We start from the raw sequence: 24,315 nt of genomic DNA on the forward strand, positions 1-24,315 counted from the left end.
GAGCTTGATTGATCCTGTTATCTTAATTCTGTGTACATGTGTGTTTATCATTGCTGAACTGTTGCATTTATTATCCTTTTGATTAGAGTACTGTGTTGCTTGTTTCTTTAATAAAACTTTCTCAGTTCTAGTAATCCAGACTCCAACCGAGTGATCCATTTCTGCTGGTTTGGCAACCCAGTTACGGGGTACGTAACAGCTGCAATAGGAATGAAGTGCTGAGCCTGTCTTTTCTCGATCTGGACATGCTCGAGGATTATTTAAAAGTACATAAACGGGGCTGCAGTAAGACTCCAACACAGGAGAGGAAACTCGGACAGATACACGGATATCTAAACGTTAAAGGCAGCCAAAATCAAACTGGTAACAGTGTTAACTTACCCAGAAAACAAAATAAGATTATAACTCATCAAAATATGACAGGATTGATTACATGAAAGGCAGCGATGTTTGCAAAGATAAATCTTAGCATTTCATTATTTAAAGGTTCTCTATGCTGTGGTAAGCGAGAGCAGGACGGGACGCACTCTGAGTAATAGCAAAGGAGAAAGGAAGCACAGTTTGGCAGTTGAAGGTCGTCTTGGCATCTTGATAAAGTTGGGAAGATTTACAAAAACAGATTAGAGAGTGTTATCGGAAATTCATTGCGTAAGTAAATTGGGAGGATTGAAAAAGCGGTGATCAGACAATGTGGGAATGAACTGTGAGTAACTATAGAGACCTTGAACCAATTTGCCAAATCGTAATCAATACATTTAGCAACATTATGATCGCTTTAAATTAAAATTAACTTATTTGTGTTCTAATTGCGTTCGTTCTTGTTATTCTGACCTTGCTCAGAGCTTCCCCCCCCCCCCCCATTTTCTCAAACTGCCGGCGTGTCTGGCCGAAACCCTTCGGCAGCTTTTAGTGTTATGTCTTGCCTGATCTGGATTGTTATTTTATTTCTCGCAGCTCTTGTTGATGGTCATTATCCCGTTAGCTTTCGAAATCAAGTCGGCTATTTTATAACTTTGTACATTTCATTTAGCAGTTAGAAGCCGAAGGAATTTCAATGAATATTTGAATCTGCCTTTCGGAAGAACGCCAAGAAGTGCTGTTTTTTTTTTACAGCGGCTCTTTGCGTCCTGTAACACGTTGGTGAATAATAAAACCGCCTTCAACGACAACAACGCCAAATCTCCTCAAACTCCTAATGAAATATAACCGCTGTCTTGCCTTCTTTATAGCTGCATCGATATGTTGGGACTAGATTAAAGCCTCAGTAATACTAAAATCCATGCACATGAAACTACTCACTCTTTCCACTTCTGATCCCTCTATGAGGGTTGGTGTGTGTTCCCTTGTCTTACCCTTTCTGAAGTTGACATTCAGCTCTTTGGTCTTACTGATGTTGAGCGCAAGGTCCGCATCGTTCCACATTAACTGGTTCACGTCTGTTCAGTATGACCTAGTCAGGCGGTGTAGGGAGACCAGCAGGAAAGTGAAAATGAAGAAGTGCCCACACTCAGATATTGTCAGCTGCCCATATCTAAGCGGCACAATGTACGAGAATTGGGGGAACTATTATCTCTCTGAAATTACAAAGGTAAAACAGAAGGATTTCACTTCAAACGCAAGGTCCTCAAGACCGAGGCTTGGTTCCTGAGGAAGGTTCGAATGGTTGAACAAGAGGTGAAGCAACTTGTGATGAGGGAGACAGACTGGAAACAGGAGGCCAGGTGAAAAAGCCTTAGAACATTGGTCAAACTACAGGGAAAAGTTTGACTAATTTCACAGAGCTGTGAAAGGATGCCACTGATTGTATTTGGCTTATACAAGGAATGTGATAAGATACTGAAAAAAATACACTCTTAAATATTAACAGCTGACCTTGTTATCAGAGACAAACAGTCAGTGTGGACACAGAGGCCACTTTACTTAACCTTCCTCAGTAAAACAGAGAATTAAACCCTTTGGACGTCAGCCTCACTGAAGAGAGGACATGCAATCTCCTCATCTCTTTTTTGCCCATGAAATGAAATCTATAGAAATTAAATTTAATTTCAACAACAGCCAAGAAATCATGTCGTGGTCTTTCTTTGTTTACCAGTGCAATCAGACATTTCTCATCTTGTGTAAGGATTTTAGAATGTAATTTTCAACATAATTTAATGATAGTAGAATCGTCTGACAGCTTCTTTCCTTTCAGTTCACTCTTTTCCTGATTAGTATTATATCGTGTAGACATCAGTCATTTGACCCCCAAATAGTGTACATACTGTGACGACAAACCAAGTCATCAGAAGATTGTTGCTAATGAGAGAGAGATAAGGGAGACAATGGAGAAATGTTCAAAATGTTAATGAGAGAGGAGAGAGATTAACGAAAAGAGACACAATTCAGAATATTGACAGACTGGTTGCTTTGAACCGGAACTGTTTGAAGTTTGATGGACAGGCGATACGCCAGCAGGGGGATAAAAAGAACAGGTTCGCTAAGGCACGACACACCACGAGATAATAAGACCCTGGAAGAGCGGTGTGTCCCCACAAGTTGGTGGGTGTTTGGAGGACCGGTTCGCGAGAATTGACCATAGACTCACAGGGTGAAAAGGTACGATCGGCGGGAACCTGGTGTGTGTGTCCGCCCTTGCCTGGGTGCCGGGTTCACCGCGGAAGAACAGTCGTATCTGGAATGGAGGGGTCACAGTCGGTGACCACAGCGGGATAGAGGACATAAAAGGGTCCGCCCGAAAGCCAACTGCGAAGAACATCAAAGGTCTGCTTGAATCAAATTTGTATCTGTCTCTCTCCCCAACGGCACAACAGCGATTACTGCAAACTGCACTAAGCTGAACTGAACTCTGCGTCACTTAAGACTAATCATTTTACCCCTAGACTGGGATAGAGCTTGGTTGATTCCTATTACCCTAGTTCTGTGTACATGTGTGTTTTATCATTGCTAACCTGTTGCATTTATATCCTTACAATTAGAGTACTGTGTTACTTATTTCTTTAATAAAACTTTATTAGTTTCTAGTAAACCAGACTCTAACTAGTGGTCCATTTCTGCTGGTTTAGCAACCCAGTTACGGGGTACGTAACAATACGAACATCAAATACCCATTAATACTAATTCAATTTCTCTTCCTCCATCAACTCCAGCCCCACAACTCACTCATTCCCACTGCCACCCACTATCAAAGGCAACTTTCATCAACTTTTGGACTTGCACATATTTGGGATGTGGGTGGAAACCAGAGCACCTGGGGAAACCCTTGCAGTCACGCTGACAGCACCTGTGGTCAGTACCAAACCTGAGTCTCTGAGGCAGTGAGGTGGTACCTCTACTAGTTGCCCAACTGTGCTGCCCTCTGGGTGAGTTTATGCTCTTGCAACCATCACCTGGACCTTGGACAATTTGCACCATCTCTTCCTTATTTCTCACTTCAATCTGTTAATCTCACCTAGTTCAGCCTTGTCCTCTAGGCTTCTCTTTTTCCTTTTCTGTTTTCCTCATCATGAAGTATAGAATTGTACCACACAGAAACAGGCACAGGCCCACAGTATCTGTGCAAACCATCAAGCATCCCTTTTCACTAGTCCCTCAGTAACCCTACTGTATTCTGCCCACCTTCCCACCAGCTCCCCTCACCCCCGGATTCTACCACTCACACACTATTTACAGCAGCCAATTACTCTCCCAATCTGTGAGAGGAAACTGGAGCCCCCAGGTGAATCCCACATGGTCACAGGGAACACATGCAAATTCCACACAGACAGCATTGGAAAGAACGCTTTTATTAAGGAACGGCTCTTTTCTGGAAAGCACTATTGGTCTATGAAAACAAAATCTTCACAACATTTTAAAAGTTTCTCCTCACCCCCCAGGCAGTTCATCTGATCAAACACTGTCATTATTCCCTCCCCATCCCCAGTCACTGCACTGTGCAGTAAACCCATTGAATCACTCTTTTGTAATGCTGTTGCATTGTAAATATATGCTGGTATTTATGTATATTTTACTCCATTTCTATACTTTTAAGCTTATTTTCACATAATTCTTTTTTTCTGTATAGTTGTTGAATGTTGTTTTTTGTTGCCTGTAGTGCCAACACAGCACAGAGTTTTCGTAAGACACGTAAATGAGCAGGGTGAATAACACTGATCCATGTTCCTTCATCAGAGGCTGGGATTGAAGCCAGTTGGCTGGCGCAGGGAGACAGCTACATCACTCTGCAACCCAATCACACTGTCCACCAGCTCATTTTCCTTTCCCTGGATGCCTCCTAGTATAGACCCTGTGAATCGGTGACTTTAAATTCACGATCTATGAAATCTCAAAAAAGGTCCCAGTTTTGCTCCTAACATCAGAGTACGTCCCATGCAATTGACAGTCAAATTTTGTGTTAAAACTTTAATTTAACTTTGAGGAAATTGATCAGTCAGTGAACACTGAAGCTGTTTTCCAGTAACTGGGACTGTTTGCCATTTGACAGAAGTATTGAGAAAGAGTGAGAAGGCACAGGATGGTTCTGTCCAGTCCTTTGAGTTTCAGCACCATTCAACCATTCAACATGGCTGATCATCCACTCGGCACCCTGTTCCATCTTCCCCTCGCCATCCCTTGCTCACCTTTGTCATTGTGAAATATATCCATCATATCCTTGAGCATATTTATTGCTGCCACTGCCTCTTATGTTAGAGAATTCAAGAGGTTCACCACCTTTGTGAAGAAACTTCTTGAGAACTAGCTCTAAGTGTTATACCTCACGTCTTGAGGCTGTGACCGGTGGTTACAGATCTCCAGCCATTGGGAGCACTTTCTCATTATCCTCTCTATCTGGTCCTGCTACAATTTGATGAGTCTCACTGAGATCCTCTCATTCCCCCTAATGGATCTACTGTCAGCTCTGCTATTCCAGGAAGCAGTCCGGTGAAACATGGTTGCACTCTGTCCATGACAAGAACATTTCTACTCGGGTAAGGAGAGTAAATCTTCACACAAAGCTCCAGAGGGGCCTTCACTAAACTCTGTATGCCTGCACTAAACGTGCTTGCCCCTGTACTCCAATCCTGTGGCAATGAAGGACAACACGCCATTTGCCTCTGTAAATGCTTGCTGGACATGAACCTAGTTTTCAGCAACAGGTGTACAAGAAAATCCAGATTTTGCTATGCTTGCTATTTTCTTTTCTACTGTCTTTCTGTTTTCAGAACCAATGTAGGTAACATTCCATGAACTGACATTAAACTGCATTGGCACACATTTGACCAGTCACCCAATTTATTTAAATCATATAGGAGCCTCTTTGCTGAATTTCAGTCCACTACCCCCACATTGCAGTGCTCTAACTTAAGTATTTGCATCAAAAAGTTTTGTAAGGATAAAGGCTTTGGTGCATTGTTTTACCTGTTTCAATGTTTTCTTGTCTCGCAGATGTCCAACTCGGAGAAAGCCGTTCTAATCAAACCTTCACTGACTGAGGCCCAGGTGGTGGAGATCATCGGTAGATTGTACTGTCTGAAGGTCTCAGAAGTCCAACCATTGCCCAGCTACGTTGACCAGAACTTTCACATCCTGGTATCTGAGACCCAGGCAAGCGAGCATCCGAGGAGGAGCTACGTTTTCAAAGCGATGAACACGGCCACTAGCCGAAACGTAGATTTAGTGGAAGCACAAACACGCGCAATGATGCTTTTGAACCAGAAAGGATTTCCCTCCCCAACACCCATCTCAACCACAGATGGCAGGATTATGTCACTGGAGACGATTAGTAAGTTTCCTTTGTTGGTCTCTTGTGCTGCCTTCTTGCCAAAGTTAAATTGAAGCATTGACATACATTGAGCTGACTCATAGGAGATCGCGGTTCATCCCATCATGCCTTGCCTGGCCTGCAGAGTTTGCTGTGCCTTCCTCAGTGAGCAGTGACCCTCCCCTCTCATGACTCTCTTTCCTGAACTTATCCAGGAGACATTCCTGAAGCCATCTGTAGACTGGAGTGGCTCTGCACAGCACAGGAAGGAATTTCACCTTAAAACACCGGTCCTTCTCTAGTTACCAACCTGGTAGGCCATGCTCCAAGCTCTACCAGCTCGCTGACATTTCCTCTATTTATGTAAATTGATGAAAACTATTAAAATATTAACATGCATTTCATCTTCATGGTATCAGAGAATTATTAAGGCATAGGAGGAGATGATTCAGCCCATCTGGTCCATGCTAGTCCAGTCATTTCAATCCCCTTTTACTGCTCTATTTCCAGTACTCTAAAATATATTCTCCCTGAATGACGTCTCTGTTTCCATCTTGAAGACGCTGATTAATTCCATGTCTACCACCAACAATAGAAGCACGATTAAAAATGCCTGAATGGTTTATTAGTCCAGGGTCTGTAAACTGAATGAAGCACTCATAGAACAATACAGCATAGATACAGGCTGACCACAGCATCCTCCCTGCTAGCCCCAGTTACCTGCGTTTGGCCCATAACCCTCCAGCCCACTCCCCTCCATGTACCTATCCATATTCTACTTAGGTGTTGCAATTGTATCCACCTCGACCATTCCAGGCACTCACTGCCCTCTGTTACCTCTTGGGTCTCTTTTAAATCTCTCCCCTCTTATCTTGTATCTGTCCCGTCTAGCTTTGGACTTCCCAGCCCTGCGGAAAATACTATGTTCCTCAACATTATCAGTGCCCCGATGATGCTGTGAAATTCTGTGAGGAGACTCCTCATTCTCGTTTGCTCTAAGGAATAACATCCAGCATGGCTAACCTCTCCCTATAAATCAGTCCCTCTAGTACAGGCAGCATCCTCATAAATCTCTGCTGCACCCTCTCCAAACTGACAATATCTTTCCCGTAACAGGGTGGCCAAAACTGTGCACAATACTCCAAGTGCAGCCTCACCTAAGACTTACACAACTGCTACATAATGTTCCTACTGCTGAACTCAATGCTAGTATGCAAAATATCTTCTTCACCACCCTGTGTACCTGTGCAACTGGTTTCAGTCAGCTGTGCACTTGTACTTCCAGGTCTCTCTGTTCCACAACACCTGTCAGTGCCTTGTCATTCACTGTACAAGTCCTACCTTGGTTGGATTGTCCACCTAACAGCATCACCTAATTTGAAATCCATTTTCCAATCTACAGCCAATCTCCCTAACTGATCAAGATCTCTTTTCAATTCATTATAACCTACTTTATTATCAACAAGAGCCCCTGATTTACAGCAAACTTGCTAATCGTGCCAAGTTTCAAAGTGAGTAATTGTTAACAAACATCCCTACATTTGACCTTACAACAGAAGGGAAGACATTGATGAAACAGCAGAAGATGGTGAATCCGAGCACAGAGTCTCACGGAAGTTGTAAGACCATTAGGCCCATTGAGTCTGTGCCACCATTTCATCATGGCTAATCCATTATTCCTCTCAGCCCCAGTCTCCTGCCTTCTCCCTGTGTCCTTTAATGCCTTGACCAATCAAGAATCTAACAACCTCTGCCTTAAATATTTGTAAAACTAGTCCTCCACAGCTGCCTGGGGCAATGAATTCCACAGTTTCACCACACTCTGGCTAAAGAAATTCTTCCTCATCTCCCTTCTAAAAAGACACCCCTCTATTCTGAGGCTGTGTCCTCAGGTCTTAGACTCTCCCATCATAGGGAATATCCTCTCTACATCCACTCTATCAAGAGCTTTCACCACTTGATAGGCTTCATTTGGGCTAGTCCTCAGTCTTCTGAATTCTAGTGAATACAGGCCATCAAACACTCTTCATATGACAAGTTGTTCTATTCAGAAATCATTTTTGCGAACCTTCTCTGATCTCTCTTCTGCTTCAGCACATCCTTTCTAACATAAGGGGCACAAAACTGCTCACAATACTCCAAGTGAAGCCTCACCAATACTTAATAAAGCATCAACATTACATCCTTGCTTTTATATTCTAATCGTCATGAAATGAATGCTAACATCGCATTTGCCTTCCACACATCAGACTCCACCTACAAATTTACCTTTGGGGAATACTGCACAAGGTCTCTCAAGACCCTATGCGCCTCAACTTTTTTGTATTTCCTCTCCATTTAGAAAATAGTCAACCCTTCAATTTCTTCTACCAAAGTGCATGACCATACACTTCCTGACATTGTATTCCACTTGCCATTTCTTTGCCCATTCTCCTAATCTGGCTAAGTCCTTCTTAAGCCTCTCTATTTCTTTAAAACTAAATGCCCCTTCAGCTGTCTTCATGTTGTTTGCAAACTTTGCAACAAAGCCATTAATTCAACCATCCAAATCATTAACGTATAATGTAAAATGAGACCCCTGTGGAACACCATTAGTCACCAGCAACCAACCAGAAAAGGCTCCCTTTATTCCCACTCTTCACCTCCTATCAATCGGCCACTGCTCTATGCATCCTGGTATCTTTCCTCTGATACCATGGGCTCTTAACTTGTTAAGCAGCCTCATGTGTGTCGCCTTGATAAAAGCCTTCTGAAAATCCAATACACAACTTCAACTGATTCTCCTTCACTTATCCTGCCTGTTATTTCTTCAAATAATTCCAACAAGTTTGTCAGGCAAGCTTTTTCCTTGAGCCAACCATATTTTATCAGGTGTCTCCAAGTACCCCAAAACCACATGCTTAACAATGGATTCCAACATTTTCCCAACCACTGAGGTCAGACTAATTGGTGAATAATTTCCTTTCTTCTGCCTCTCTCCTTTCTTGAAGAGTAGGGTAACATTTACCATTTTCACAGTCTTCCAGAATATAGTGATTCTTGAAAGATCATTACTAATGCTTCCACAATCTCCTCAGCCACTTCTTTCAGAACCCTGGGGTGTACACCATCTGGTCCTGGTAATTTAATTTCCTAAGAACTTTCTCTCTACTAACAACACCTTCACACTCTTCTGAACGCTGACCCTGCTAGTGACCTCTACAGTGAAGACTGATGCAAAATACTTATTCAGTTCCACTGCCATTTCCTTGTCCCCCATTACTACCTCTCCAGCAACATTTTCCAGTGGTCTGATGTCCACTCTTGCCTCTCTTTTACACTTTATTTACTTGAAGAAACTTTTGGTATCCTCTTTAATTTTATTGGCTAGCTTACTTTCATATTCCATCTTTCCCTTAGTGATTTTTTTAGTTGCCTCCTGCTGCCAAAAATGTGAGGCATTGTTGTTCTGCTGTCATCCCTGCCAGTGTTCTTTTCCCAATCAATCTTGGCCAACTTGTCTCTCATACCTCTAATTCCCTTTATTCCACTGTAAAACAGATACATTTGACTTTAGCTTCTCCTCAGATTTTGGGGTGAATTCAATCATATGCTGATCACATGCCCCAAGGGTACTTTTACCTTAAGCTCTCTAATCAATTCTAGTTCATTGCATAATACCTAATCCAGAATAGTTGATCCCTTAGTGTGTTGAACCATGAGCTCTTCTAAAAGACTATTTCATAGACATTCTAGAAATTCCCCTCTTGGGATCCAGCACCAATCTCAATTTTTCCAAATCTACCCGCATATTGAAATCCCCCATGACTACTGTAACATTGCTCTTTTGCCATGCATTTTCTATCTCCTGTTGTAATTTGTAGACCACACCCTTACTACTGTTTGGGGGTCTGTATATAACTCTCATCAGGGTTAAATTCTGAGACAATGTCCTGGGATGGGGATGATTGGCCTCCAAGAACCATAGCAACTTTCCCCATCACAAAGTATGACTGCATCCCAATGGAGTGTGCGTGATGCCCGTTTACTTCAGCTTGGCCGAGGCTCCTTGGTGCCATGTCAGCCAAGGGCAGATACTCTTTCTTCACCTCTGGTACTTAGATCTTTGGTCTAAAACTTGAACCAAAGCTGTGACAAAGTCTAGAGTCAAGTGGATTTGGTAAAACCACAAATGTGAAATCAGTGAGCGGAGGTCACTTAATATTACCCCCACTGAAGTGTTGTCAAATAAACTTTGAGCCAATCAATATAAGATTTTAACATATGTTCCCAAATCACTGGTGAAGCAATGAGTTATTAGGAATTTGTTAAATAAGAAGAGAGAGTTGGGGAGAGGGGGAGTACAGAAGCCAAGAAGTTTACTCGGGAAGGAGGTTTAGAGCTTTGCACTCTGGTGTTCAACTTAAAGAGGTAGCTGTTAAACATTGACATATGATTTGTTGTCTGTCACAACCTGAAGCAAGGGCTTGTGTAAGAGGTTAGGAGTGAATGTGTGCAGACTAATAGGGCTGGTGGAGTTCACAGGGATAGGGAGAAGTTTGAATGTAAGAACTGAAACCTTAACTCACTGTAACTGAACGGGACTTGGCACCATTGAGGACTCGGGAAAGTGACTTTTGGATGATACCTCAATGGAGCAATGCAGATGATTGGGGTAAAATGCCTACTGATCACAAATAAATGCCTGAGATTTTAACCAACAGGATGAGCCAAAACAAGACTAGATTGCCAAAGTTACAGAGATGTGGGGGGGTGGGTGGTGTGGAGTTGAGTATATTTGTACTGGAACCTCATTGAACAGGGAAGTAGTTCACTCAGGCATCTGGAGATGATAGCTGTTGTTTTCAGTCACTGCCAGAAACCTTAGTCTCTCCAGTAGAAACACAGAGAAATTCCATGTGCCTTCTACAGTGAAAAAACACATGAAAAGACAAATATAAAACATCAAACCAGAGTCCCTGAAACAGTCTAGGAACGTTCAGTTCATCTTAAGTGATTCTAAATGACCTGCAGTATATTACCAAAAAAATCAGAGCTATTAAAAATCAATTACAAAATTACAGGCTGTCCGCTGGTTATAAACACACAACTTTCAGGTATACCAACCTACAAATGAGCTCTCATAATATTATTAAATTCAGAAGTTCAACATACACATTTTCTCTCCGTATCTACTTTTAGCAGTCATTCTTTCTGATTTGTTTTGTGTGTTTCTGATACCATTCATCATAACACTGTTGAAATGTTGAATGTTTTTAGTGTACTTTCTGACGTAGACAAAATCAACTTAGAGACTTTTGTTAAAATGGAAGCCATTCATTACCCAGGGATAGACTATAGATTCTAACATGATCACCTCTTTATTAAAAAACACCAAATAATATTTATTTCAGGATGATGTATAATACCGTCAGGACGCTGAAGCAGGGACCCAATCGCAGACCAAGTACTGTACACACTGTGATATTTACTGAGTAGCAAATCCAGAGGGGCAACAAAGTCGGCGTCAAAGTTCAGGCAGAGATCAAAAATACCAGAGAAATCCAAAAACTAGAATCGGGAAACAGGCAGAGTCAATATTCAAATGGACAGAGTTCAGATACGATTGTTGGAAAGGCTCAGGAAAATTCACTGGCGCAATCTAGCAACAAACAGTTGAAAACAGGACTAAAATACACAGCAATAAACAGAGAGGCAGATGATAGGTGGAGCACAATGAGACAGGTGGCAGCAAAACAGGTAATATAATGAAGAACAGCTGAGAGGTGGAGTACTCACTAATGCAGGGGCCGGAGTAGAGCAGGAGTGGGGACAGGAGAACAGGGGCATGAAAACAACAAGAGCACATGGCAATACAAAATCACAGAATGACGGCTAGGGGGAAACACACAAAAAGACAGAGTTCAACTGGAGGAACTGACAAATACCTAATCATGGTGACCCTCCACCATTCCAATGACTTTATGCTGCCTCTAATCTGGTGCAGGTTTAGCAGGCACATTTATGCATGGCAGGTAAGGATGATTTTTGATCAAACATTTATAATTTGTAGTCAGCTTGCCATTTTTGATAATAGAGTTCATTTAGAAACATTCAAAGTCCTTAACAACTGTGACAGCTAGAAAAGCGTTGATTTGGTTTTGATGGTTGATGAAGTTTCTTCAGCTCTTCTGTGAGTGAGGTTTGTTCACTGTGATAGATGTTGTCTCACTGCCATGCTGAGCCTTGCCATTCTGAGTTAGGGTAATAGTGGCACCTAGTGGCAAGACTTTGAGGGTTCTTTATAATGTGTCAATGGTCTGATATCAATGTGATCTTTCACTACCATTGCAGCATTAATGTCACTCTGGTTGTATTGGAAACACCAGTTTCTGGGTAGAGTTTATACTTTCTTCATTTACCCATGCACACAAAGTGCTGGAAGAACTCAACATCTATGGAGGGAAATAAACAGATGAAGTTTCGGACCTAGATGTGGTCCTTGGCACTAAATGTCAACTGTTCATTTCCCTGCATAGATGCTGACTGATCTGCTGAGCTCCTCCAACATTTTGTGTGTGTTGCTCAAGATTTCCAGCATCTACAGAATCTATTATGTCTTCATTTCCCCACGTGACTCTATTACTGATGATGCCCTTACCTAATAGATTGATTGATCATTACCCTGGGGACTCTCACAAAGCACAGGGTCTCCACACCCCTCCCCTCACCCACTCCTGAGTGGCAGTTTAAACAATATTCTCTCTCAGATCACACAACTACTATCAAATCAGTTCCTCTGACTTTCTAAAACTGTGGAATATAAGCCAACCTTGTGCACCCAAAGCATAAAATTTACCAATTAAACTGCTAATGTCATGCTTGTGCCTACCTTCTATGTGGTCATGACATTCTGCATGAGCTGGACTGTCCTAAACCAAAGGCACGTTCAGTACAGGTTTGACTCAACTCCCTTTCAGCATCCAGTCTGCACAATAAAGATACTGAAGCTACTGATGTTATAACCTGTGATGTTATTTAGAAAGAGGAGGATTAACAGGATTTGTAAAAGCAAAATCTATTGCAGTGCAGGGGAATGTCTGCAAGCAACATGTGGTCAGGCTGCTCAATTACCTGCCTGGAATCCCACTTGCCAAGTTCTCCTTGGATCATCAGATGTACTACAAACTTGGCAGGTTTGTTGCTCAAATGGACAAGGTGCTTCATGAGGTACCTTAATATTTTTCTCTTTTGAATGATTGAATGTGCTCAGGTCTGCAATGGTGTTTGAGCTGCCTTAATTCTTGCAACAATGCCACATTCTCTTATGACAGCTGCATAACTCAATATCATTGTTCCTTCTCCAGGAAAGAGACAGGAGAAGGTTAAGTGCTGTTGTGCTGATGGACATCACCACCCCCATCTATTTTTTTTTGCTTTTCTCCCATTCTGGTGGCCCTCTCACTCCTTTTCCTCCCCTCCCTTATCTTGATGATCTGTCCATCACCACTTTTGGTACATTGACCTCTTTCAGTTTATTCCACTGTCCTCTCCTATCAGATTCCTTCTTCTTCAACCCTTTTCCTCTTCCACCTATCGCCTCCCGACTTCTCAAATCATCACCCATTCCCCCCCCAACTCAACCACTTACCTCCTCACCTGGTCTCACCTATCACTTGCCAGCTTTACTCCTCCTACACCTTCTTATTCTGGCTTCTATCCCCTTCCTTTTCAGCCCTGCTGAAGGGTTTTGACCTGAAACATTGACTGTTTATTCTTTTCCATACGTGCTGCCTGACCTGCTGAGTGTCTCCAACAATTTGTGCGCAGTGGGCTAAGCATGCATCCTTGAGGTACACCAGTGTTGATTGTCAGTGAGGAGGAGATGCTATTTCCGATCTGTAGTGACTGTCATTTCCTGGTGAGGAACCAAGGATCTAGCTGCAGAGTGAGGAAGAGTGGCCCAGAATTTGGAGCTTGTTGATTAGAATTGATGGTGTGATTGTGTTGAATATTGAGCTGTTATCAAGAAATAGCAGCCTGACATGGGTTTTGCTATTGTCCAGATGATCCAAGCAAGACTGAGTGGAGGACCAGAGAGATTGCATCTGCTGTGGCGATAGGCAAATTGCAATGGGTCCAGGTCCTTGCTTAGGGAGGAACTGATTCTGGCCGTGACCAACTTCTCAAAATACTTCGTCACCGTAGATGTGAGTTTTTTTTCTTTGCGTGTCGCAACAGACAGTCAGCCATTCTTGTCTGGCGCGTGGTGTCAGGATTGGTCTCCTTTCGAATTAACCGGGTCACGATACGAAGATTCCTGACTCGACCCTTTTTTTTTAATGAGGCCGAGTGGCTAGCTCGATGCTCAACCCAGCACAGATGGAAAGCATGCTCGGGGGTTGGCCTGACTTGGATTCCAACTCGGGAGACTTCACTCCGGAGTCCGGCACTGATGCCATTGCACCACCAGGTGAGTGCCACTGGGTGATTGTCATTGAGGCAGCTCACCCTGCTTTTGGGCACTGGTATGATTGTCGCCTTTTTGAATCGGATAGAAACCTCTGACTGCAGCAGTGATTGAGTGAAGCTGTCGTTGAACACTCCTGCCAGTTGGTTGACACAGGTTTGCAGAGCCCTAACAGGTACACCATTAGTGCCTGACGCCTTTGCAGGGGTTCACCCTCTTGAACCTGTTCTGACGTTGTCCTCTGAGACAGATCACAGGGTCACCAGATGCTGCAAGCATTTGCGAAGTTATAGTTTTATTTTCCCTTTCAATGCATGCATAAAAGGCATTGAGCTCAAATGGGAGCGAAGCATCATTGCTATTCATGATGTTAAGTTTTGCCTTGTAAGAAGCAGTGGCCTGCAAACCCGGTCAGAGCTGATGTGCATTTCTAACTTTAATCAGAATTGTTTTTTCACCCTTAAATTGGCCTTCTGTAGCTTGTACCTGGATTTTTGTGTAACTCTGGATCACTGGTCTTGAATGCCACAGATCTAGCCCTCAGTAAACTACAAGTCTCTTGATTCATCCACGACTTCTGATTTAGGAATGTCCGATATGTTCTTAAAGGCACACACTCATCCACACTGGTCTTGATGAAACCCATGACAACTGTGGCATATTCCTTCAGTTTTAAGATGAGTCTCTAAATATTGTTCAGTCCATTGACTCAAAGCAGTCCTGTAAATGCTCTTCTACCTCCATCAACCATAACTTCTTGGTCCTCTCCACTGGTGTTGCGTTGTTAGGAATGACGTCCAAGCATCCTGTCTTTGAAGAGAATGGTGAGGCCAGCGGCTGCAGCAATGCATCCAAGATGGCGGGTGCGAGCCATGTTCCTGTAAAGCAAAGTATAGAGCAGTCCCTGATATCCTTCTGGTACTGCAATCTTGTTCTGTGGTCTTCAGTTTTATTTTCCAGAAGCTGTACATTCGCCAGCTGGATCGTTGAGAGTGAGGGTCAAAGATCTCTGTGTTTCAATTGTACTGCAGTCCAGTTTGACTTCTGCACTTCCATTTTTTAAAGGACAACTGCACTTGTAAACTAATCTGTAATCTGAGATTCATTGATATCACTAGATTAGAGTATTGATAGATTTTAAAAAAATCTCTTCAACTGATGTTGTTTACTGAAGTACTCATGATTGTGACTGTGGACTGTACAACCTTGGCTATCGTTCTTGCATGATCACCTTGTGAGGACTCTTGAGTTTTGCTGGGCATGTTGATAAACCAGATAGTGGATGGGTGTTGCTCTGACTGAAGGTCTGTAACAGGTGGTGTACAGCACGAATCAGTCCTGTGATCTCTGTAGCTTGCCATATGCGGTACCTGACTCATCGAAGGAGGTCTGATCAATAATGGCAGTGCCAATTGGAGTCATAAGTAGTGAAGAAGATTGTCTAAGGATACAGATAATCTGGTTGGTTGGGCAGAGTGGTGGCAAATGGAATTTAACAAGTGTGCATTCAGGGAAGTCAAATTCTTGTTGGGCACAGACAGTAAATGGCAGGAACCACTGGAGCGTTAATGTACAGAGCAAACTAAGGAGATGTGTGTGCATAGCTCACTGATAGTGGTGATACAGGTGGACAGGAGAGAGAAGAAGTCATTTGGTATGCTTGCCTTCATTAAGTTAGGATGTTGCATCTGTACAAAATTTTGGTTGGACTGCATGTGGAATATTGGGATGTTTCTGTGCTGTTCAATTTTATGAAATTATAATGGTCCTAAATCTTGGTTCATTAATCTGACTGAGCCACAGAGTTCTACTATCCAGCTCAACAATGTTATAGGAGGTCCTGTTCCCTGCTTATTCCATGAGGCCCGGCAATCATTGCCTTTTCAAATACACTTCTCTATTGAAAGCTACGATTAAAATCTCCTTCCACACCGACTCAAGCAATGATCCCAGATCTAAAAAAATTGCCCTGTCTTAGTCCATTCTGTGTGAACAAACTGAAACTGAATGGTTTGTCTCCACATCCTCCCAATGTCTATTAATACTAGTACTTACTGTATTTCAGGATGCCATTTATTGACAACAGCTCAGCATTTAACAGTTCCTACAGTTCTGATCAAAAAGCTCTGAAACCTGGACCTCCGTACATCCCTCTGCAACTGGATCCTTGACTTCCTAACCAGAAGACCACAATCTGTTCAATTGGAGGTAACATCTCCACCTTGCTGACAATCAACACTGGTGCACCTCAGGGATGTGTGCTTTGACCACTGCTCTACTCTCTCTCTACACCCATGACTGAGTGGCTAGGCGCAACTCAAATGCCATCCATAAATATGTGATGACACAACTATTGTTGGCAGAATTGCGGATGGTGACAATAGTGCATTCAGGAGCAAGATATATCAACTGGTTGAGTGGTGTCTCAGCAACAGACTTGCACTCAATGTCTGTAGACCAAAGAGCTGATTGTAGACTTCAGAAAGGTTAAGAGAAGGGAACACACACTAGTCCTCACAGGGGGTTCAGAAGTGGAAAGAGTGAGCAATTTCAAGTTCATGGCTGTTAATATCTCTGAAGACCCATTTTGGGCCCAACATATTGATGCAGCTACAAAGAAGGCATGACAACAGCTATATTCATTAGGAATTTGACGAGATTTGGTATATTGCAAATTTCTACAGATGTACAATGGAGAGCATTCTAACCGGCTGCATCACAGTCAGGTATGGATGGGGTGGGCTACTGCACAGGATCAAAATAAGCTGCAGAGACTGGTAAATTTAGACAGCTCCTTCGTGGGCACCAGCCTCCATAGTATCCAGGACATTTTCAAAGAGCGATGCCTCAAAAAGACAATGTCCATCATGAAGGACCCCCATCACCCAGGACATGTCCCCTTCTCATTGCTACCATCAGGAAGGAGGTACAGGAGTCTGAAGGGATACATCAATGATCCATGAACAGCTTTTCCCCCTCTGACATCCAATTTCTGAATGGACATTTTACCCATGAACACTAGCTCACTACCTTTCTGCTCACTGTAATTCACGGTTTTTGGTATTATGTCTTTCATTGCACTGCTGGCGCAAAGACAGAAAATTTCAAGATAGCCATCGGTGATATTAAACCTGATTCTGATTCTGCTTTAATTTGTACTAAAGATCCACTATTGCAAAGTTTCCAGAGTAACACAAACTAAGTGCTGGAGGAACTAGGCAGGTCATGCAGCATCCATGGAAACTGTCAACATCTTGAGCTGAGACCCTTCATCAAGACTGGAAAGAAACGGGAAAGAAGCTAAAATAAAAAGTTGAGGCGAGCGGAAGGAGTACAAGCTAGAAAGTGATCGGTGAAGCCAGATGGGTGGGGGAAATGGGATGAAGTAACAAGCTGGGAGGTGATAGGTGGTTTGGTAAATTTCTGGGGAAGAAGGAATCTGAAAGGAGAAGAGAGTGGACCATGGGAGAAAGGGAAAGAGGACAGTGAGAGGTAATAGGCAGACAAGCAGAAGAAAAGAGATAAGAGGAGGGCCAGAATGGGGAATTGTAGAGAAGAGGGGAGGTGGATTGGGAAAAATTACCAGAAGCTGTTAAAAAAAAATTGATGTCCTGCCATCAGGTTGGACACTTACTAAATGGAATAATGAGGTGTTTCTCCTCCAACCTGAGAGTGGCCTCATCGTGTCAGTAGAGGAGGCTATAGACTGACATGTTGGAATGGGAAAAGGGATTGGAACTAAGACGTTGGCCATCAGGAAATTCTACTTTTTGTGGATAGAGTGAAGGTGCTTGACAAAGCAGTTCGCCAATCCATGGCAGGTTACAACAATAGTGGAGGCCACATCAGCAGCAGCAGATACAGTAGACATCCTCAACAGATTCACAGGTAAAGTGTTGCTTCACCTGAAATGACTGTTTGGTCCCCTGAATGAAGGTGAGGGAGGTGGTGAATGGGTAGGGGTAGCACATCCTCCGCTTGCAGGGATAAGTGCCAGGAGGTAGGTTAGTAGGCAGAGACCAATAAACAAGGAAATCATGGAGGGCATGATCCCTGTGGAAATGGAAAGTCAGGGGGTGGTAAAGATGTGTTTGGTGGTAGGGTCTCGTTGAAGATGATGAAAGTTGCAGAGAATGATATGATGGATGTGAAGACTTGTACATGAAGACACGAGGGACTCTATCCCTGTTATGGCAAGATAGAAACATAGAAAACCTACAGCACAATACAGGCCCTTTGGCCCACAAAGTTGTGCCGAACATGTCCCTAGCTTAGAAATTAATAAGATTACCCATAGCCCTCTATCTTCCTAACCTCCATGTACCTATCCAAAAGTCTCTTAAAAGACCCTATCGTATTCGGCTCCACCACCAGTGCCGGCAGCCCATTCCACACACTTACCACTCTCTGCATAAAAAAACTTACCCCTGTCATCTCCTCTGTACCTAATCCCTGGCACCTTAAACCTGTGCCCTCTTGTGGCAGCCATTTCAGCCCTGACTATCCACACGATCAATGCCTTTCATCATCTTGTACACATCTATCAGGTCATCTCTCATCCTCCGTTGCTCCAAGGAGAAAAGGCCGAGTTCACTCAACCTATTCTCATAAGGCATGCTCCCCAATCCAGGCAACATCCTTGTAAATCTCCTCTGCACCCTTTCTATGGTTTCCACATCCTTCCTGTAGTAAGGCAACCAGAACTGAGCACAGTACTCCAAGTGGGGTCTGACCAGGGTCCTATATAGCTGCAACATTACCTCTCAGTTCCTAAATTCAATTCCATGATTGATGAAGGCCAATACACCGTATACTTTCTTAACCACAGAGTCAACCTGCACAGCTGCTTTGAGTGTCCTATGGACTCGAACCCCAAGATTCCTCTGATCTTCCACACTGCCAAGAGTCTTACCATTAATACTATATTCTGCCATCATATTTGACCTACCTAAATGAACCACTTCACACTTATCTGGGTTGGACTCCATCTGCCACTGCTCAGCCCAGTTTAACATCCTATCAATGTCCTGTTGTAACCTCTGACAGCCCTCCACACTATCCACAACATCCCCAACCTTTGTGTCATCAGCAAACTTACTAACCCATCCCTCCACTTCCTCATTCAGGTCATTTATAAAAATCACGAAGGGTGGGGGCCCCAGAACAGATCCCTGAGGCACACCACTGGTCACTGACCTCCATGCAGAATATGACCTGTCTACAACCACTCTTTGCCTTCTGTGGGCAAGCCAGTTCTGGATCCACAAAGCAATGTCCCCTTGGATCCCATGCCTCCTTACTTTCTCAGTAAGCCTTGCATGGGGTACCTTAACAAATGCCTTGCTGAAATCCATATACACTACATCTACTGCTCTACCTTCAGCAATGTGTTTAGTCACATCCTCAAAAACTCCAATCAGGCTCATAAGATACGACCTTCCCTTGTAAAGGAGATAAAATTATGATCACTATCTCCAAAATGCTCTCCCAGTGAGAGATCTGACACCTGACCAGGTTCATTTCCCAATACCAGATCAAGTACAGCCTCTCCTCGTGTAGGCTTATCTACATATTGTGTCAAGAAACCTTCTTAAACACACCTAACAAACTCCACCCCATCTAAACCCCTTGCTCTAGGGAGATGCCAATTGATATTTGGGAAATTAAAATCTCCCATCATGACAACTATTATTACTACATATTTCCAGGATCTGTTTCCCTATCTGCTCCTCGATATCCCTGTTACTATTGGGTGGTCTATAAAAAAAAATCACCCAGTAGAGTTACTGACCCCTTCCTTTTCCGAACCTCCACCCACAGAGATTCCGTAGACAATCCCTGCATGACATCCACCTTTTGGGCAGCCGTGACACAATCTCTGATCAACAGTGCCACACCCCCACCTCTTTTGCCTCCCTCCCTGTCCTTTCTGAAACATCTAAAACCAGGCACTTGAGGTAACCATTCCTGTCCCTGAGCCATCCAACTCTCTGCAATGGCCACCACATCATAGCTCCAAGTACTGATCTACGCTCTGAGCTCATCTGCTTTGTTTACAACACTCCTTGCATTAAAATAGACACATCTCAAACCATCGGTCTGAGCGCGTCCCTTCTCCATCACCTGCCTATCCTCCCTCACACACTGTCTCCAAGCTTTCTCTATTTGTGAGCCAATCGCCTCTTCCCTAGTCACTTTAGCTCAGTTCCCACCCTCCAACAATTCTAGTTTAAACTCTCCCCAATAGCCTTAGCAAACCTCCCCACCAGGATATTGGTCCCCCTTGGATTCAAGTGCAACCCATCCTTTTTGTACAGGTCACACCTGCCCCAAAAGAGGTCCCAATGATCCAGAAATCTGAACCCCTGCCCCCTGCTCCAATCCCTCAGCCACGCATTTATCCTCCAACTCATTCTATTCCTAATCTCACTGTCACGTGGCACAGGCAGTAATCCCGAGATTACTACCTTTGTGGTCCTGCTTCTCAGCTTCCTTCCTAACTCCCTGTAGTCTGTTTTCAGGACCTCCTCCCTTTTCCTGCCTATGTCATTGGTATCAATATGTACCACGACCTCTGGCTGTTCTCCCTCCCACTGCAGGATATCTTGGACATGATCTGAAACATCCCGGACCCTGGCACCTGGGAGGCAAACTACCATCTGAGTTTTTTTCCTGCATCCACAGAATCGCCGGTCTGACCCCCTAACTACAGAGTCCCCTATCACTACTGCCTTTCTCTTCCTTTCCCTACCCTTCTGAGCCACAGGGCCAAACCCTGTGCCAGAAGCACGGCCACTGTCGCTTCCCCCAGGTAGGCTGTCCCCCCCGCCACCCCAGCAGTACTCAAGCAAGAGTACTTATTGTCAAGGGGTACAGCCACAGGGGTGCTCTCTAGTACCTGACTCTTTTCCTTTGCTCTCATGACTGTTACCTACTTGTCTGTCTCCCGTGGCCTCGGTGTGACCACCTGCCTATAACTCCTCTCTATCACCTCCTCGCTCTCCCTGACCAGATGAAGGTCATCGAGCTGCAACTCAAGTTCCGTGACGCAGTCCCTTGGGAGCTGCAGCTCGACACACCGGGTGCAGATATGGCCGTCCGGGAGGCTGGGAGACTCCAAGACCTCCCACATCTGACACCGAGCACAGAACACCGGCCTCACAAACATACTTCCTTTCCATAATTAACACAGGTAAGCCTACCTCGCCTCTTCCCGTTACCGCCAAAGCCCTATCACTCTGCTACCCTCTCACTCCGCTGCCCGCTGGATACTTTTCCCGCTCTACTGGCTGGCGTCACGGTCTTGCCTCTCTTTACCCCGAGTAGTAAATTGCCTTCTCTCCAAAAAATCCTTAGCCATTCCACTCGCAGCCTTCTTGCTTCGAGATGATGGGATGAAGGCAGACGTTTGGTAAATGGAAGCGATATGTGTGAAGGCAGCATTACATGTGGAGGAAGGGATATCCTGATGTCTTGGAAAGGAAAGCCTCATCCTGATAACAGATACAGCAGAGACAGAGGGACTGAGAAAAGCGAATAGCATTATGAGTGGAGACAGGATGGGAGCACTCTTGGATTGCTTTAACCGTCTAGGTTAATTGGTCACAGGGGATAATTGGGCAGAAGGTCCTGTAACAGTGATGTATCACGAAATAAATAAAAATAAACAATTAAATACCCACGTGCTTTGTTAAGGTAGTAGTGACCGATTCCTCCCCCACCTTAAACTAAAACCGATACTTCAATTGAATATTGAACTAGCCATCACCGTTCATTTTCTGATTGCAAGTCGGGGGATTTTAGTTCTCCTTTGTGAATCAGTTTTCGTTGTGTCAACAGTCTTGTCACACTTGCTCAAGCCCTGATCCAACCCAAGAAGCATCAGAACACATCTCGGATTCTCGGGGAGGTTGTCGTCCAGGGGTAGGTAAGAGTAGGCATCCAAGAGGAGCCATCTGGTGTCTGCAAGGTAGAGATCGGTCTGCCAGACCGTAAAGACACCGACTTTGTGTGCAGGTTTCATGGTGAGCTTGGGACTCGTCCGGAGAGAGTTGACACTACTACGTTCAGAGATGGTGAGGGGAGTGGATAATTTCAGGTGGTTAATGTCACATTGGCCAGTCCAGATGTAGGGTCTCAATATGTAACATTGACTCTCGATTTTGCACCATAGATGCTGCCTTTCTTGCTGAGTTCCTCCAGTATCTTGTGTGTTGCTCCAGAATCCATCATCTGCATCCTCCAGTATCCTGGACACTTGCTCCTCTCTTAGTCCAGAATTCAAGATGCTCCAAGACAGCCCAGGCTCCAGGGATTCCCTCCCCGTGCATAGGCCTTGGACATACAAAGCAGCCTGCATATTTCAGACCAATAGAGACTGATTGACTGAGTTGTTGAGTGTTTCCCAGTTTTTCTCTGTTTACTCAAAGTGGGGAATGTTGGCAGAAACTGAATTAAGAGTTGTAAGGTCCAAAAAGGAATTAAATATGAGATCAAATTGAGAGGTGACTTGATATACTGTAGGTGTATGAGATAATAAGCAGCATATACCGTGGCATGCAAAATTTTGGGCACCCCTGGTCAAAATTTCTGTTACTGTGAATAGTTAAGTGAGTAGAAGATAAACTGATCTCCAAAAGTCATAAAGATAAAGATGAAATGTTCTTTTTAACATCTTAAGCAAGATTAGTGTATTATTTTTGTTTTGTACAATTTTAGAGTGAGAAAAAGGAGTGTCATGCAAAAGTTTGAGCACCCCAAGAGATTTGAGCTCTCAGATAACTTTTACCAAGGTCTAAGAACTTAATTAGCTTGTTAGGGCTATGGCTTGTTCACAGTCATCGTTAGGAGAGGCCAGGTGATGCAAATTTCAAAGCTTTATAAATACCCTGACTCCTCAAACCTTGTCCCAACAATCAGCAGCCATAGGCTCCTCTAAGCAGCTGCCTAGCACTCTGAAAATTAAAATAAATGATGCCCACAAAGCAGGAGAAGGCTATAAGAAAATAGCAAAGCATTTTCGGGTAGCCGTTTCCTCAGTTCATAATGTAATGAAGAAATGACAGTTAACAGGAACGGTGGAGGTCAAGTTGAGGTCTGGAAGATCAAGAAAACTTTCCAAGAGAACTGCTCGTAGGATTGCTAGAAAGGCAAATCAAAACACCCATTTGACTGCAAAAGACCTTCAGGAAGATTTAGCAGACTCTGGAGTGGTGGTGCACTGTTCTACTGTACAGCGACACCTGCACAAATATGACCTTTTATAGATTTTCTTAGGATATGAGGACATGCAGTCCTCTTTTATTGTCATTTAGTATTGCATGCATTAAGAAATGATACAATATTCCTCCGGTGTGATATCACAAAAACACAGGACAGACCAAGACTGAAAAACTAACAAAACCACATAATTATAACATATAGTTACAACAGTGCAACAATACCATAACTTGATGAAGAACAGTCCATGGCACAGTAAAAAAGTTCAAAGTGTCTTGAATGTCCCACATCTCACGCAGACGGGAGAAGGAAGAAAACTCTCCCTGCCATGCCCGACCACAGTCCGACTCTGAGTCATCCGAAAACTTCGAGCTCTGATCAGCCCTCCGACACCGGGTGCTGAGCACCATCTCTATCCGAACGATTCGACCTCAGCCTCGGTCGCCAGCAGCAGGCAAAGCCGGGGATTTTGGGGCTTTCCCTCCGGAAGATTCTCGATTGCTCAGTAACAGCGGCAGCGAACTGGCATTTCAGAAATTTCTCCAGATGTTCCCCTGTGCTTTCATGTTTGTCTCCATGTCTTCATGGAAGAGTCATCAGAAGAAAACCCTTCCTGCGTCATCACCACAAAATTCAGCATCAGAAGTTTGCAAAGGAACATCTAAACAAGTCTGATGCATTTTGGAAACAAGTCCTGTGGACTGATGAAGTTAAAATAGAAATTTTTGGCTGCAATGAGCAAAGATATGTTTGGAGAAAAAAGGGTGCAGAATTTCATGAGAAGAACACCTCTCCAACTGTTAAGCACGGGGGTGGATCGATCATGCTTTGGGCTTGTGTTGCAGCCAGTGGCACGGGGAACATTTCACTGGTAGAATGAATTCAATTAAATACCAGCAAATTCTGGAAG

General features: G+C 43.7%; 1 protein-coding gene across 2 annotated transcripts in view; it reads left to right on the forward strand.

Annotated features, from left to right (window-relative positions):
- The first annotated feature begins 659 nt into the window (after window positions 1–659).
- Window positions 660–24,315, forward strand: part of LOC140211967 (hydroxylysine kinase-like) — a 35,478-nt gene continuing 11,822 nt past the window's right edge. Inside the window, exons 1-3 of one of the 2 annotated variants that reach the window (XM_072282256.1) lie at window positions 660–703; window positions 5,422–5,758; window positions 12,804–12,946. In XM_072282256.1, the coding sequence (XP_072138357.1) occupies window positions 5,422–5,758; window positions 12,804–12,946 (480 nt within the window). In that variant the 5' untranslated portion in view covers window positions 660–703. Of the gene's footprint in view, window positions 704–2,440; window positions 2,761–5,421; window positions 5,759–12,803; window positions 12,947–24,315 lie in introns of those variants that run through there. The other variant, XM_072282255.1, reaches the window with a different exon arrangement.

This window comes from Mobula birostris, chromosome 18 (assembly GCF_030028105.1).
Source record: "Mobula birostris isolate sMobBir1 chromosome 18, sMobBir1.hap1, whole genome shotgun sequence".
NCBI lineage: Eukaryota > Metazoa > Chordata > Chondrichthyes > Myliobatiformes > Myliobatidae > Mobula > Mobula birostris.